Source organism: Eubalaena glacialis, chromosome 2 (genome assembly GCF_028564815.1).
Source record: "Eubalaena glacialis isolate mEubGla1 chromosome 2, mEubGla1.1.hap2.+ XY, whole genome shotgun sequence".
In the NCBI taxonomy this organism is placed as follows: domain Eukaryota; kingdom Metazoa; phylum Chordata; class Mammalia; order Artiodactyla; family Balaenidae; genus Eubalaena; species Eubalaena glacialis.
This window is the reverse complement of record NC_083717.1, coordinates 24375192-24389704: the sequence shown is the minus strand read 5'-3', so window position 1 is coordinate 24389704 and position 14513 is coordinate 24375192. Positions and strand designations below refer to the sequence as shown.

The window sequence follows — 14513 nt, the reverse complement described above, 5'->3', positions numbered from 1 at the left end:
CCTTTTACTTGGAATGATCTGTCCCGGTGTGGATCCATAAGACTCAATCCCAGGTTTTTTGCTGGAACTGTGACAGAAGGGTAAGATGTAAACCTGGAGGCTGGAGACACTGGCAGTCATCTTGCTGTTTTGAAAAGTACCTGCGAATGAACCCAACACAGAAGCCAGAGATGACAGGGACCCAGCACTGAATCTGGACTGCTTGCACCCTGAATCTCACTTGAATCGAGGGTCTGCTCCTTCGCAGTTATATGAACTATAAACTTCCTTTTTTTTTTTCTCCATAAGCAACTGTGAGGTGGGTTTCCTGTCTTTTGTATCCCTTCATAATATGCTGCCCTACTTATTTAAAAATGGATAGCTCACCACTGCTGGTGGGATTGTAAAATGGTGTGGCCACTTTGGAACACAGCCTGGCAGCTCTTCAAATGTTAAACATGGTATAACATGAGTAAGTTACCGTATGACTCTGACTCCAATCCTAAGATCTGAAAACGTATGTTCACACAAAATCTTGTACACGAATGTTCACAGCAGCATTATTCATAATTGCCTCAAAGCGGAAACAACCCAAATCCAGCAACTGATGAATAGTTTTTTTAAAAAGTGGTATACCCATATGATGGATAATTGTTCAATGAAAAGGAATGAGATAGTGATCCGTGCTACAACGTGGATAACCCTTGAAAACATGCTGTATGAAAGAAGCTGGTCATAAAAGACCGCATATCGTATGATTCCATTTACATGAAATGTCCAAAACAGACAAATACACAGAGATGGAAAGTAGGTTAGTAGTTGCCAGGGGCTGGGGAGAGAGGGGGAGTTAGGAGTGACTATGGATACAGGGTTACTTTCGGGGGTGATGAAAATGTTTCAAATTAGATCGTGGTGGTGCTTGCACAACTTTGTAAGTATTCTAAAAACCACTGAAATGTCCACTTTCAATGGGTGAAATTGTATGGTGTGTGAATTATATCTCAGTAAAGCTGCTATTCTATTTATAGTTTGACTCTTTAAAATGCAATTATATTTACAGTTCAACTTTACTACTTTACTGATGAAAATAGAAATTTAGAGTATATGAAGGATTTCCTCTAACTATATGATTCTAAATTGTCCTATATAAAACACTTTACAATAATGTTCTTTTAATGAAGATAAAAAATCATCAAGGAAATATTACAAAGGAAAAAAAAATAACAAAGACAAAATTACATAATTTTGATACTTCATGAGATATAATTAGATTTTTCTATAAGTTTAGCTAAACAACTATACAGTAATATTTAAATAAATCCTTTTGTTTCATACAAAAGAAACACCCTAACACAGTAGAGTCTTGTAATGCCTTCGTGAACACCAATTTGATGCTTTAAGATTTTAATGTGCTGTTAACAAGTTTTCAAACTCAGGCAAGTTTAGAAATGTCTTCGTATTGAATTCCTTCAACTCTGCGTCCTTTTAAAGGGCCCTACAAATTAAAATAATTGAAGAAGAGGTTAAGAACACACATGTACTTACAAGACAAGAAAAGGACACACACTTCTGGATCCAAATTTGCCTTTTTCACATCCCTAAGATACCATTAAGGTAGCTAACAGTTCCACACAGCTGTGAATTTTAAAAGTATTCTAAAGTATTCTATGGCATCCTCATCAAGAACTGGCCATATTTTCTTCAGTGCTATGTGGCATGTGTTATCTCTAGACCCTGTGGCAGAGCCTGGCTAGCTGGTCAGTATCTCCTCTGCTTCCTGGATAAAGTCACACTTCCTGGCTCCTCCTGTGGTCAGGTATGGCCGTGAGATGGAGCTCCGGCCCAAGGAAGGGAACAGAAGTGACGCGGGCCACTTCCAGGCCCAGGCCATGCTCCCCTCCACAGGCAACCCGTCACGCTCCCCGCGGCCTGCCTGAAGCACACGGACACGGCAGCTGTCAAAGCCCTGGTTGAAGGTGGTAGAGCCACAAGTCAGAAGGACCCTGGGCTCACAAATCACCCCTAAGAAAAGAGCCATTCCCTGATTCAGAAGACCTGTTCTGGACTTCAAAATGGGAAGTTAATGTCTATCATGTTTGTGCCATTATCAGTTGGGGTTTTTTTTTAAATAACAAATATTATTTTAAGCAATACAAATCCTCATACTCAAACATATTTGTCTAGTTTAGCTGTGACAGGCTGGTCTTATTGCAGAAAATGAGTCTAACCTGAAATATATTTTCTTCTTCCCTTCCTATCCAACAAAAAGGGAAAGGGGAAAGAAAACTGGATTAATGAAAGATGATACCTGTCATAAAAGCTGATACAGCCTGGGAACACAGAGGCTAAGAATATGAGCTCTGGACCCAGACTGCCCAAGTTCAAACCCCACCCTCAGCAGGTGACAAACCACTCAGTGCCCCATTATCCCCTAGTGGGGAACAGTAACAGTACCTACATTACTGGCTTGCTGAGAAATATAAATGAGTTAGCACATATAAAGTGCTCAGAATAACATCTGGAACATAATATGCATATGAGCTCAATAATTCTTAACTCTTATTATTAAATCTTTTGGTTAAAATTTAAAAGTTGGTCCTCTCCACTGCAAAATATAAAATGATGATGATGACTCTAACCCTGGGCTGAGATTTTAACATTTCTTAGATTCCTTTAAAAAATGCTTTTAAAATGTCTTTCTTTTAATGTACTATAATGATTACATATAAAGGAAATAAGTTCCCAGATAAAGCATGACCCAGCTTGACTCTTTCATTATCAAGTTTAAAGATCGAAGGTCAATCACACTTCTGTGATAAGAAGACCAAGCAAGGGATAAAGAAGGGGGCCAGACTTGGGTTAACTAGGTAAGTAGCTAAAAAGCTGGGGCTGGTTTTGAACAATTTGTGAGCTATTTAAAAAATCTGCTTAATAAATGTGTAAATTTCAAATCTTATGATACTGATACTAAAATTTAAGATGCCAGAAATAATAAAAAAAAAGGAGAAACCACTCGAAAAGTTCATGTTTTTCAGGGCATTGACTTGGAGAAAACATGCGGACGTAGAGACAAGCTGACCGACATGCACAAACCAACACAGATATTTTTAATGGAGGCAGGCTACAAAAGAAGAAAAAAACAAAAAATTTGCATGTGGGTTTCCTCTCCCAAGAGTACACGCTGCTCTGCAATCAACCAGAAAGGCTTTCCCTGCGATCACCTCCGAGGTTCTATCTTGGTCCGGCTCTGAGAGCAATGAAAGCATTAGAGGAGGGGAAGATGGAGCTATGGGTTCGCAGCAAGGCCGGGAAGAAAGCAGCTCTCGAAAATCATACAGACTGGAAACCAAAGGTGTGGATGGAACCTAGAATATCCTCAACAGTACTGAGTCGTTCTGTTTCCCTTAGATGAAAACGTGAAGCGAGATCTAAGTTGGATAGTATTAGGAAACTAAAAAGTGGAGGAGATTCAACCTGCCAAGGAAATACGAGAGTTTCCACGATCTTATGCTGATTGAATCAGGAAAAAAAAAAAACTGATTTAAAAAAGAGCTTCAATCTGTTCATGTAGTCAGATTAATAAATTCCCTACTGACAGGTGACATTCCTTGTTCCTTTTTTTCCCCTTAGAGTTTATGTTAGTTGGTGATTAGGTTAGTATTTTCAAGGACAGGGAAAAAATGCTTAATTTACTGAAATGTGATTTCTTTCAAATAAGAACCTAAATGGTTTTTCTAGAAAGCTTTCCTGAGACACATATTCTCAAACCAGTTCATAGGTGGGCTCAGGGGACCTAAGAACTCCTTAAAGGGAACACATAAAATTTGGCAGTTTATGTGCAGTTTCTTGCAGAGAGCCCAAAACTTTCATCAGACTCTTCAGGAAGTTGATTATTCCCCCAAACACTAAAACTTCCTGTACTGGAGATGAAAAAGCCTCTCGTTTAGAGATAAAGATACACGGTGCAGTAGCGCAGGGATCTAAAAAGAATCAGGCAGTTAGGAAAAAACATGTTTCAGACCCTTCCTTCTGAAGACAGCTCAGGTCTCACTCAGCCTCATGCGCAGACCTGTCAGTGGACCATCAGTTCTAAGTCAACGAGCAATTTTACTTAAATGTCAGATTTCTTAAAATTAATTACTTTATTGATCTCTCCTACCTTAAATCCTTTATGAAAGAAAGAAGGACATTAAAAAATATTACTGAACTCTGTGGCTTTTCCCCCATTAACTCTGACTATACATTCCACACTAATCACACTACGGCAGATTGAGTTTTATGTTAGATGTGGGGGAAAAAAACTGGGATACAAAACTATGTGTAATATATACAATTTTATAAAATACAAAGACTGAAAAAACCAGACCAAAATATTAATGGAGGTTATCATTTGCCTGGAGGTTTACGGGCAATTTTAAAAATTATTTATATTAAATTGTATTTTTCAGCTTTTATCCAAGAGAGCTGCTAGAGACTGAATCTTTGTGTCCCTGTCGAAATTCATTCAAAATGTGATGGTATTAGGAGGTGGGGTCTTTGGGAAGTGATTAGGTCATGAGGGCAGAGCCCTTGAGAATGGATTAGTGCCCTTAAAAAGGGACCCCGGAGAGCTCCCTTTCCCCTCCCACCATGTGAGGACACATTAACCAGGACACAGGCCTTCAGCAGACACCGAATCTGCCTGGGCCTTGATCTTGGACTTCCAGCCTCCACAAATGTGAGAAGTAAATTTCTGTTGTTTCTAAAGCCACCCCAGTCTATGGTATTTTGTTATAGCAGCCTGAACAGATTAAGACACATAAGGAATTTCTTTTGTAATCAGAAAATAAAATGCTTTAGTAATGTCAGTCATTAGAGAAAATAAGCTTATAGATTTCCAAATAGGAGAGAAGGCAAACAGAAAACCCAAATTTAAAATACCAATCCAATGAAAAAAAACCATAGCACATTTTATAAGCATTTTGAAATTTCTGTCTTTGTGTAAACTATACTTACGGTTTCAATGACTATAGTAGCTGAAAAAGTCTTCTCATTGATGGATTCTAGGGTACCTTCATTTCCTCTGTAGCCTCCATTTAAAACGAGAATTCTTTTTCCTATAACGGAAAAGGGTTAACACTTAATACAAAGAAAATGGCCACTTTCTTCTATTTTCTTACAGCCAAATGCAATTACACTGAATCAACATAGTAGAAAACAAAACTATTCTCTTAGAAGTTCTTAATCATTTAATACCTGTATGATTCTAAAGTACAGTTTGTAGATACTTTGATTACTATAACATTACAAGACTCCATTTTTTCTACTTATTTGTCAAGGGATGTTTTAATTTTATACCAAGGAGTATAAGGTTCTTGGAGGAGATGCCCAGAGCCCAGAAGTAATCAGAAAAAATTCAGCTTACTTTTAATTTCTCTCTTTTTAAAATCATAAGATGGTTGCTAGTTTCATAAAAGCGTAAATATATGCCTGCTATTTGGTTGAGCCATTCTATCTCTAAGAATTTTCTCAACAGAAATCATATATCCATACAAAGATCTGTATGTGAATGTTCATATAGCAGTTTTGTTTGTAATGGCCAAGAGCTGTAAACAACCCCAATGTCCATCAGTAGGTGACTGGATAAAGAAACTGGAACATCCACATAATGAAATACTTGGCAATAAAAAGGAATAAAGTATAGATGCACACAACAACGTGAATGAATCCAAAATGATGTACTTAGTGAAAGAAGCCAGACAGAAACACAGGACACGTGGTATGATTTTATTTATATAAAATTGTAGAAAAATATGAGCTAATCTATAGTCACAGAAAGCAGATTAGTGGTTGCGTGGGGGACACGGGAGACAAAGCAGGGAGCGAAGGATTATAAAGGAAACGGAGGAAACTTTGGGGGGTGATGGACACATTTGCTAACTTGATTGTAAGGATGGTTTTCACAGGAGTATGCATGTGTTGAAAACATCAAATTATGTACTTTATACAGATGCAGTTTATGTCAATTACATCTTACTAAAGCTGAAAAAAAAGTCCACAATTTCTAATCCATAAAATGAATTTTATTTTAGGGAGAAAGAATACAGGATCTGATAAACAGAAGTTTTAGAGACTAACATTATCACTGTGCCAGCAATGATACCACCATGAAGAGTCTGGGTCAGAGGCAAACAACCTAACTACAGAAGCATTTATACTAGATATGTGTAAGACAATTAAGGAAAAGAAAATGCAAAATAATACTGACTTTTACTCTACCATCTCAAATAGCTAAACAAATATATTAATAATAATCCTAATATGATTGATTTTATCCAGATATGTCTGTGATTTGCTTCTGGAAAGAAAACAAAGATTCTAGAAAGGGAAAATTTATTTATGCCACAAAATAGCTTTCTCAGAGGACTGGTAAACTACCACCACACCAAGTCAAACTGGGATCAGTTATATTGGCAATTACATGTTTCTAAAAAGGAAACTCATACCCAGAACTATCAAGTAACGTCAAAAACTAAGGTTTTAAGAATGGAATCACTTATTTCGATGGTATATTAAATGGTCTGCAAAAAGATTTACCTGGTGCTGGAATTACTGTTTCTAAATGAGTCTGGTCAAGTTTCAGCTTGTCTCCAGAATCAATCATCTTCACGACAGCTGTGTAATTGTCAATTACTTCCTGCCATGTAAAACCAACACTTTTATGACAGAAGAGAGATGTGAACACAAAGTCCAAAGGACAGAAATAAATGTAAACAATGAAATTCTAACCAAAAGGTAACAGTAACTTGTTTTAAGAGTAACTCCTTGTATCAATGGAGTTTATTTTCTAGATGCCATATATGACCTCAGGCTATGGTTCTTAAAGAATTCAATTCAAAGCTTAGTTAAGGTTTTCATCTGGAAAGAAAAGGCTGGTGATCTTAGAATATGACTTTAAGAAATACGATGAGAGGGATAATTCTGTATCATTTCAAGTACAGTAGGAGGGCAACTTATGCACGCACAAGGCTGGGTGTTAGCATGAAACTATACTTAGGAAAAGCAAAAGAAAGAAAAAGACTGGAGCACTGATTTTTAAATTTTAAAATCCTAGAGCAATCAAAAGATAAGCCTCTCAGGCAAACCACAAGGAAGTCCTCCTTGGAACTCTGGGGCACTATTACATTGCCCGTCATTAACAAAGGGAATGTACCTTACTTACTAGCAAGGTGCGCTCACTGAATTTTTTGAAGAGGTGCCGATGGGATTTCATACATACCATTTGCTCTAGTAAGAAAGCGGACCAAAATTAAGTATAAACTATGGTTGGAAATGAAATATTTCTCCAACCATTGTGAAGTCAGCCTTCCTTTCATGGAACCATCAAGAACCTTAGACACACTGCTTCTGTTACTAGGACTTGATTTTTTAGGAATATCAAAATGGCTTTACTCAGCCACACACCAGCTCCTTCCCCAAATTCCATCATAACTTCATGTTCTTACCTTAACAATCCCCTTTTTCTTATGATATTTCTCTCCAAGTTTTTTGGTTATAATTTTCACTACAATTTCCTGGAAAATAAGAAAAAAATAAAGATGGAAGGAATGATATAAATTCTCTTTCCTCTTTTGATCCTTCATTTTAAACATTTTCACCAAAAATCATAGTAAAATGTTAACTGCTTTGCTAAATAAGACATTTTGGAGTTGGAAGCCTTCCCAACGATGGCAGAACATTTCCTTAGTAATCTTTCATTCCTCTGTCTCTTTTTATTCAACACAGTTGGTTACCAAGAGGAAAAAAATGCATATCTCATGGCTGATTTCCATAGTGAAGGTTTCCTGAAATCTAGGACTTTCATCCACCAACCTCAACTCTATTAATCCAGGTCTTTCATAGAGAGCTTCTTTCTTTCTCTCCATTCAAGGAAGAAAAAATGCCAAGGATGTTATATGTTGACGTTCACCGCTGACAAAAAAACTCAGAGAGCAAGAGTCTCACTGGGAACTGCAAGAAACGGAGGCTTCGAGCTAAAGCACAGCACTTTCCACAATGCTCTTTTCTCATGATGTTGCTCTGGATTTTTGATAAGACTGGACTCCTCCAGACCAGCTCCAGCTAAAAGCATCGCTCTTCTGAGCATCTAGTTCTCAACGGGAGAGAAATCTGAGTTTATTTCTTATTAATGCATTCTGAGTTTGCTTCTTTATCATTGTTTTCCTGATTTCGATTAGCTAACGGCTGACGATGAAAATTAAATCACCTGACTTAATTCCAGATTCACTACAGCAATTCTGTATTTGCTACTTCAAGTGGATACAGCAGAAGTACTAGATGGTCACAAGTACTTCAATAAGCCAGGCTAAACATTACATTAACAAAAACCTAGTAAGGACTTTGGGGGAGAATATTTAACAGCAGAAAAATATGTTTAAGAGAAGGCTTGAATGTTCTTATTCTTAAGCCAGTATTCTATTAAGACTTTCTCAATGAAGCCATATAATACCAACAGCTTCTCTGATTTCTGGGCTAAATTTCTCAAAGGCCCTCATGGGTACACACACTTATAATTTAAACGTAATTCATTACTTCATTGTACTATTGACACTTGCTCATAGCACATCTGTCAAAACTTTCTTTTCTGAGTTTAAAAACTAAAGCTCTCCAATCCATCTCTGTGGGCTGCTGGTTATTTTAACACACATACTGCCCATTTCAAAATGAGACACACACTGAGTCATTGGATCCCTGTTGGCTGATCTTCACTTTTAATATAACATTCTCCAAGAGGAACTAGGAAGAAAATCTGAATAATTTACTATACCAGAAGATTATCAAACTGAAAATAAAATTTTATTGAAAGTATTGTCAATGCAGGGACTTCCCTGGCGGTCCAGTGGTTAAAGACTTCGCCTTCCAATGCAGGGGGTGCGGGTTCAATTCCTGGTTGGGGAGGTAAGATCCCACATGCCTTGTGGCCAAAAAACCAGGGCGTAAAACAGAAGCAATACTGTAAGGAGTTCAATGAAGACTTTAAAAATGGTCCACATTAAAAAAAAAAAATCTTAAAAAAAAAAAAAGTATTGTCAATGGGAAGAGAACTTTTGGACTAACTAAAAATGCTTTGCTTTTTTTTTGCTTTTGGTTTGTTTTCTTTTTCCTTTAAACCCATGGTTCTCAACAAAGGTGATTCTAAACATGAGAATCACCTAGGTGGTTAGTGAAAATAGCCATTTCACCCCAGGAGACTGGATAGTGGTAGTATTGAAGCATATATATATCTTAGAAAGAAATGGTCTAAATTTTTTTGAATTGTGCTCTGTTTAAGAACTACTGCTCTAAGCAAAATTCTTGATTACACGTTCATAAACAATATATGAAACTATTAATATCAAATGCTAGCTACTCCGACAGGGAAAGCAAACAAAATAATTCATAGATGGTTGCCTCTCTCTAGGTCCTTCCTTTTCTAATCTTGACCCAAACTTCTACTCAGAGACGGAAGTCAGGGAGACTAATGCATCCCAGGAAGTACTGTTTATCAGGGCAGAGTACAACCTAGTGAATCTGACTGCCAGGGAAATCCTAGCTCACCACTTTCTAAATGACCTTGGGGGAATTACTCAAATAATCTATACCTCAGAGTTTTCTCACCTATAAAAAGGGAATAATAACAGTAATTACCTTGTAGGGCTGATACGAGAATTACCTGAAATAATTCATATGAAGCACTTTTTATTTAATAGTTTTTTTTTTTTAATTGAAGTATAGTTGATTTACAGTGTTGTGTTAGTTTCAGGTGTACACCACAGTGATTCAGTTATATGTATATGTTTATCTATTCTTTTTCAGATTCTTTTCCCTTAAGGTTATTAAAAAATATTGAGTATAGTTCCCTGTGCTATACAGTAGGTCCTTGTTGGTTATCTGTTTTATACGTAATAGTGTGTAACTGATAATCCCAAACTCCTAATTTACCCCCTCCCTACCTCCTTCCTTTCCTCTTTGGTAACCATAAGTTTGTTTTCCATGTCAGTGGGTCTATTTCTGTTTTGTAAAGAAGCTCATTTGTATCTTTTTTTTTTTTTAGATTCCACATATAAGCGATATCATATGATATTTGTCTTTCTCTGGCTGGTTTATGAAGTACTTATTTTCTATTTAATACAGCAAGGATTTTCATTTTACATAACTTATTTCATGATCTTTCATGTGATCACCAGGCAAATGTTTCCCACTGTATAAGGACATAAACTAAGACATGGAAACAAAATTATTTTTAAGCTAGTGAGGGAATAACTATGAAGATTTAAATTAGAACTTTATGCTTTTTGATCTTCCAGATTATTATTAATAATAATAAATCAGAAATCTTCAAATCAGAAATTACCCAAATAATTACTTTTCACTCTCGTGTTATTGATCAAGCCAGCTTCTTTAAGGATAACTAAGATACCCTGAAGGTTTTATGAAAACTTCATATTCCAGTAAGTTCAAAATCGAGCAGCAATAAATAAAAAATATTTAAAGTACTGAAATGTTTAAAAATTATTATGCAATTGTTATCTTAAAAGAACAAGAAATAAAGTGAAATAAGTCAGAGAAAGACAAAAACTATGATATCATTTATATGTGGAATCTAAAAAATACAACAAACTAGTGAATAAAACAAAAAAGAAGCAGACTCACAAATATAGAGAACAAATTAGTGGTTACCAATGGGGAGAGGGAAGTGGAGAGGGGCAATAAAGGGAAGAGGGGAAAAATAGTTATTACAGGCTTACATGAAATCATGTGTGTGAAACTTTTGAAAACTGGAAAGCACTACAGAATATAAAGAATCTTTCCTTCAATAAAAAAAAATTTTTTAAAGACTTTAGTAAATTAGATTAAGAAAAAATGAAAAAAGAAATAAGAAGCAATAATAAAAAACAAATCTTTCCTGGAACTTATATAATTAAAACCTGTTTTTAGAAAAGGGAACCCTCTTGCACTGTTGGTGGGAATGTAAATTGATACAGCCACTATGGAGAACAGTATGGAGGTTCCTTAAAAAAACTAAAAATAGAACTACCATATGACCCAGCAATCCCACTACTGGGCATATACCCTGAGAAAACCATAATTCAAAAAGAGTCATGTACCACAATGTTCACTGCAGCTCTATTTACAATAGCCAGGACATGGAAGCAACCTAAGTGTCCATCGACAGATGAATGGATAAAGAAGATGTGGCACGTATATACAATCGAATATTACTCAGCCATAAAAAGAAACGAAATTGAGTTATTTGCAGTGAGGTGGATGGACCTAGAGTCTGTCATACAGAGTGAAGTAAGTCAGAAAGAGAAAAACAAATACCGTATGCTAACACATATATATGGAATTAAAAAAAAAAAAAAATGGTTATGAAGAACCTAGGGGCAGGAAGGGAATAAAGACACAGACCTACTAGGGAATGGACTTAGGGACACGGGGAGGGGGAAGGGTAAGCTGGGACAAAGTGAGAGAGTGGCATGGACATATATACACTACCAAATGTAAAATCGATAGCTAGTGGGAAGCAGCCGCATGGGACAGGGAGATCAGCTAGGTGCTTTGTGACCACCTAGAGGGGTGGGATAGGGAGGGTGGGAGGGAGGGAGGGAGACGCAAGAGGGAAGAGATATGGGGATATATGTATATGTATAGCTGATTCACTTTGTTATAAAGCAGAAACTAACACACCATTGTAAAGCAATTATACTCCAATAAAGATGTTAAAGAAAAAAAAAAAAAGCTGTTTTTACAACAAAGTACCTAACTGGGTATTCTTATAGCAAAAATTGAAAATAATTCCAGGCTTAAATTCAAGGTGTCCATACACAAATCTGGCATTAAACTCAAGAAACATTACTGGTCCATGAACATGAAGTAACCCTCTAATAACAATACAACCAATACTTACAGAGTACATGCAAAGACAAGTCATTAAAGTTATAAATCTATCTATAGAATTTACAGATATTTAAGAAATTTAGCCATTTATACCAAATGCTATTTAAATCATTCGCTTAAAAGCACATTTAGAAGTAAGAAGCCCCAGCGGGATACGTACAGGCTGGAGCCAGTAATCTGTTCGGGCAGCTCTTTTCTTCTCCTCTTCAATCTAGAGGACGCATGAGACATTCATAAAATTACCTCTTTAAAATCCTCAATTTATTTCAAATAACATTCCATTTAGCAAAAGAACACCATAAAACACACTTCACAGAAGATCGATATAATTTGCAAGCTCTGATAAACACAAACCTTTTTTGCAATTAGTTTTTGATTGAAAAAAAAAGCAACTTGGATTTAAGAAAATAAGTGATAGGCAAGTCAACTGACCAAGAAGATAAACGCAAACAACCTCTATTGGGTCAATACTGCAACGCCACCTGCCAGCATTACTCTGCCCTATCCCTGCTTCCTCCCCTGGACTGTCATGAACTGGAAAACAGGCGATGTTTTCAGGGGGTAAAAACATAACTCTTACAGACCAATTTAGCACAGCATAGTTGGGTATACAGTTTGATGGCAAAGAGGAGCTTCCCTGTTTGATAAGGATAATAAAGCTTGTGAATGGAGGGGAAGAAAAACACAACCAGGAGAGAAGTAAATGAAAGGGTGACCAAAAGGAAAACGTGCTGACCAGCTGACCTGGCTGTATCTCACACCTTTTTCTTTCTCACCTGCTCAGTTAACCCTAAGTACCTACTTTCAAAGGGACTGAACAATGTCGCTCTTTGGTTGATTCAAAACCTCATCTTAATTCCTCCAACTTTCCAATATGAACAAAAAGTATTCTAAACTTGGCATGGTTATATTCTAAGCAGGTAGATCTGGCTTTCCATTTTACTTTGAATTAAATTCAAAATGGCTTATAAGACCTCTGTGGTATTGCCCCTGTTTCTCTCTCCAACCTCAAATGCCACCACTCTTGTGCTTACCATGCTCTAGCCACCTGCATCTTCCCTTTGGATGCTGAACTAGAGACCTCCCCTGCCCTAGCGGGGGAACAAGCTATCTCCCCACTCCCTGCCCTCAGACCTCCTCAGCACATAGCATTTTGTAATTACTTATCCACTGGTTCACTTGGTCGTGGAATGCCTCCTTCACTAGGGTGAAAGCTCCATGACATGCAGGGACTGTGTTTTTCTCCCTACTCTACACATACAGGACCTCACATGATGCCCAGCACATAACAGCAACTCAGTATCTGCTGAATGATGGAATGACTACATCTCACAGCGTACACACGTTACATTATACTTTAAGCTTTTCTAACTGTCCCGCATTGTGTGAGGACTCAGTAACAGGGAAGACCAAACAGTTACCCCCATCCCTTCACAAATGAAGAAAAGGGACGAGGAGACCAGAGGAAATGATGTTACAGGGAAAAATGTTAGCTTCTTGTATCCATTTATTCCTTCTCTTCACCTTTTCTACTTATTTCATAAATTTATTGATAAGGGAAGGTGATGTGTTGGAAGGGAGAAAGGAATATTTAGGAATATATTAAGAACCTTCTGCAGAACGGCTCTAGAATTTCAGGTAAATTTAGAGCAAAAGTATAGCCCTAGATCCAGATAATCATAGGTTTTCAATGATTCATCATATAAACTTGGTCATCAGGTTAAATCAAATTAAAAATATGTCAGAGCTTTCTCTCCCAGCTAGGAGGTGGTAAGTGGAAATCAGAGGCAACAGGAGAGCCCAGGTTGGTGGAGGCATCCATGGAGGATGCCAATTTCATGAAGCCACCAAAGGTGAGCAGAGCTTTCATTTCTGGCTTCAATTACCACTGAGGTTCTCCTAAACTAACTCTATTGACCATAATTTCATGGAGTGTTTTGAAGATAGCACTTGAGGCAAGAAAATAAACCTATCTAAGGAGGTTCCAGCTCCATTCAGATGGAACTACATCTAGGCTCTTTTTTCCTAACCTGGTATGAGCACATTTTTCTCACTTTATATTAATCTCATAATTGGTGAAACTATTTAACTTTCCTTGGTTGGAATCACATCATTCCCCTAACAGCTAGAGTTGACAAGCAGTTCATAAAGCGTACCTCCATGATTTCATCGAGTGCAGATTTCTTCTTCTTCTTTTCTTTTGACTGAGCTGAGCTCTGGGAAGGTTCCTTCCGTTTCACCGATGCTGCGTTCCCTATTGTCTTCAGAGCACTTGGTCCCAAAGAACTGATGGGAAGAGGAACCGTGCTGTTAACAAAAACTGTGCAAAGACGTAGGCTTTATAATGTGCAAAAGGAACAACACAGAAGAAATCTGTTATATGGTTAGTTTCCAACAGATTAGTCAAAACTACGAAGGGTGACTGGGAGCACCATGAGAACATGGAACCCTTCCTGTCCCTCCCACCTTCAGTTAGTGCCACTCTATCAGTGTGGCTGAGTGACGGATGACAGCATTGGCTTCAGGGTTGGGGCCACCAGGGTTTGATCCTACTTCTGCTGGGACCTTGAGCAATTAACTTTTCTAAGCCTCATTTCTTCACATATAAATGGGGA

General features: G+C 37.3%; 1 protein-coding gene across 1 annotated transcript in view; it reads right to left on the bottom strand.

The window, feature by feature from the left end:
- Window positions 1–1222: 1222 nt before the first annotated feature.
- Window positions 1223–14513, bottom strand: part of KIN (Kin17 DNA and RNA binding protein) — a 35501-nt gene continuing 22210 nt past the window's right edge. The window contains exons 8-13 of the mRNA XM_061181647.1: window positions 14055–14184; window positions 12059–12109; window positions 7464–7532; window positions 6556–6655; window positions 4975–5075; window positions 1223–1474 (exon numbers count right to left, since the gene is read on the bottom strand). Of these exons, the coding sequence (XP_061037630.1) occupies window positions 1412–1474; window positions 4975–5075; window positions 6556–6655; window positions 7464–7532; window positions 12059–12109; window positions 14055–14184 (514 nt within the window). The 3' untranslated portion in view covers window positions 1223–1411. The remainder of the gene's footprint in view (window positions 1475–4974; window positions 5076–6555; window positions 6656–7463; window positions 7533–12058; window positions 12110–14054; window positions 14185–14513) is intronic.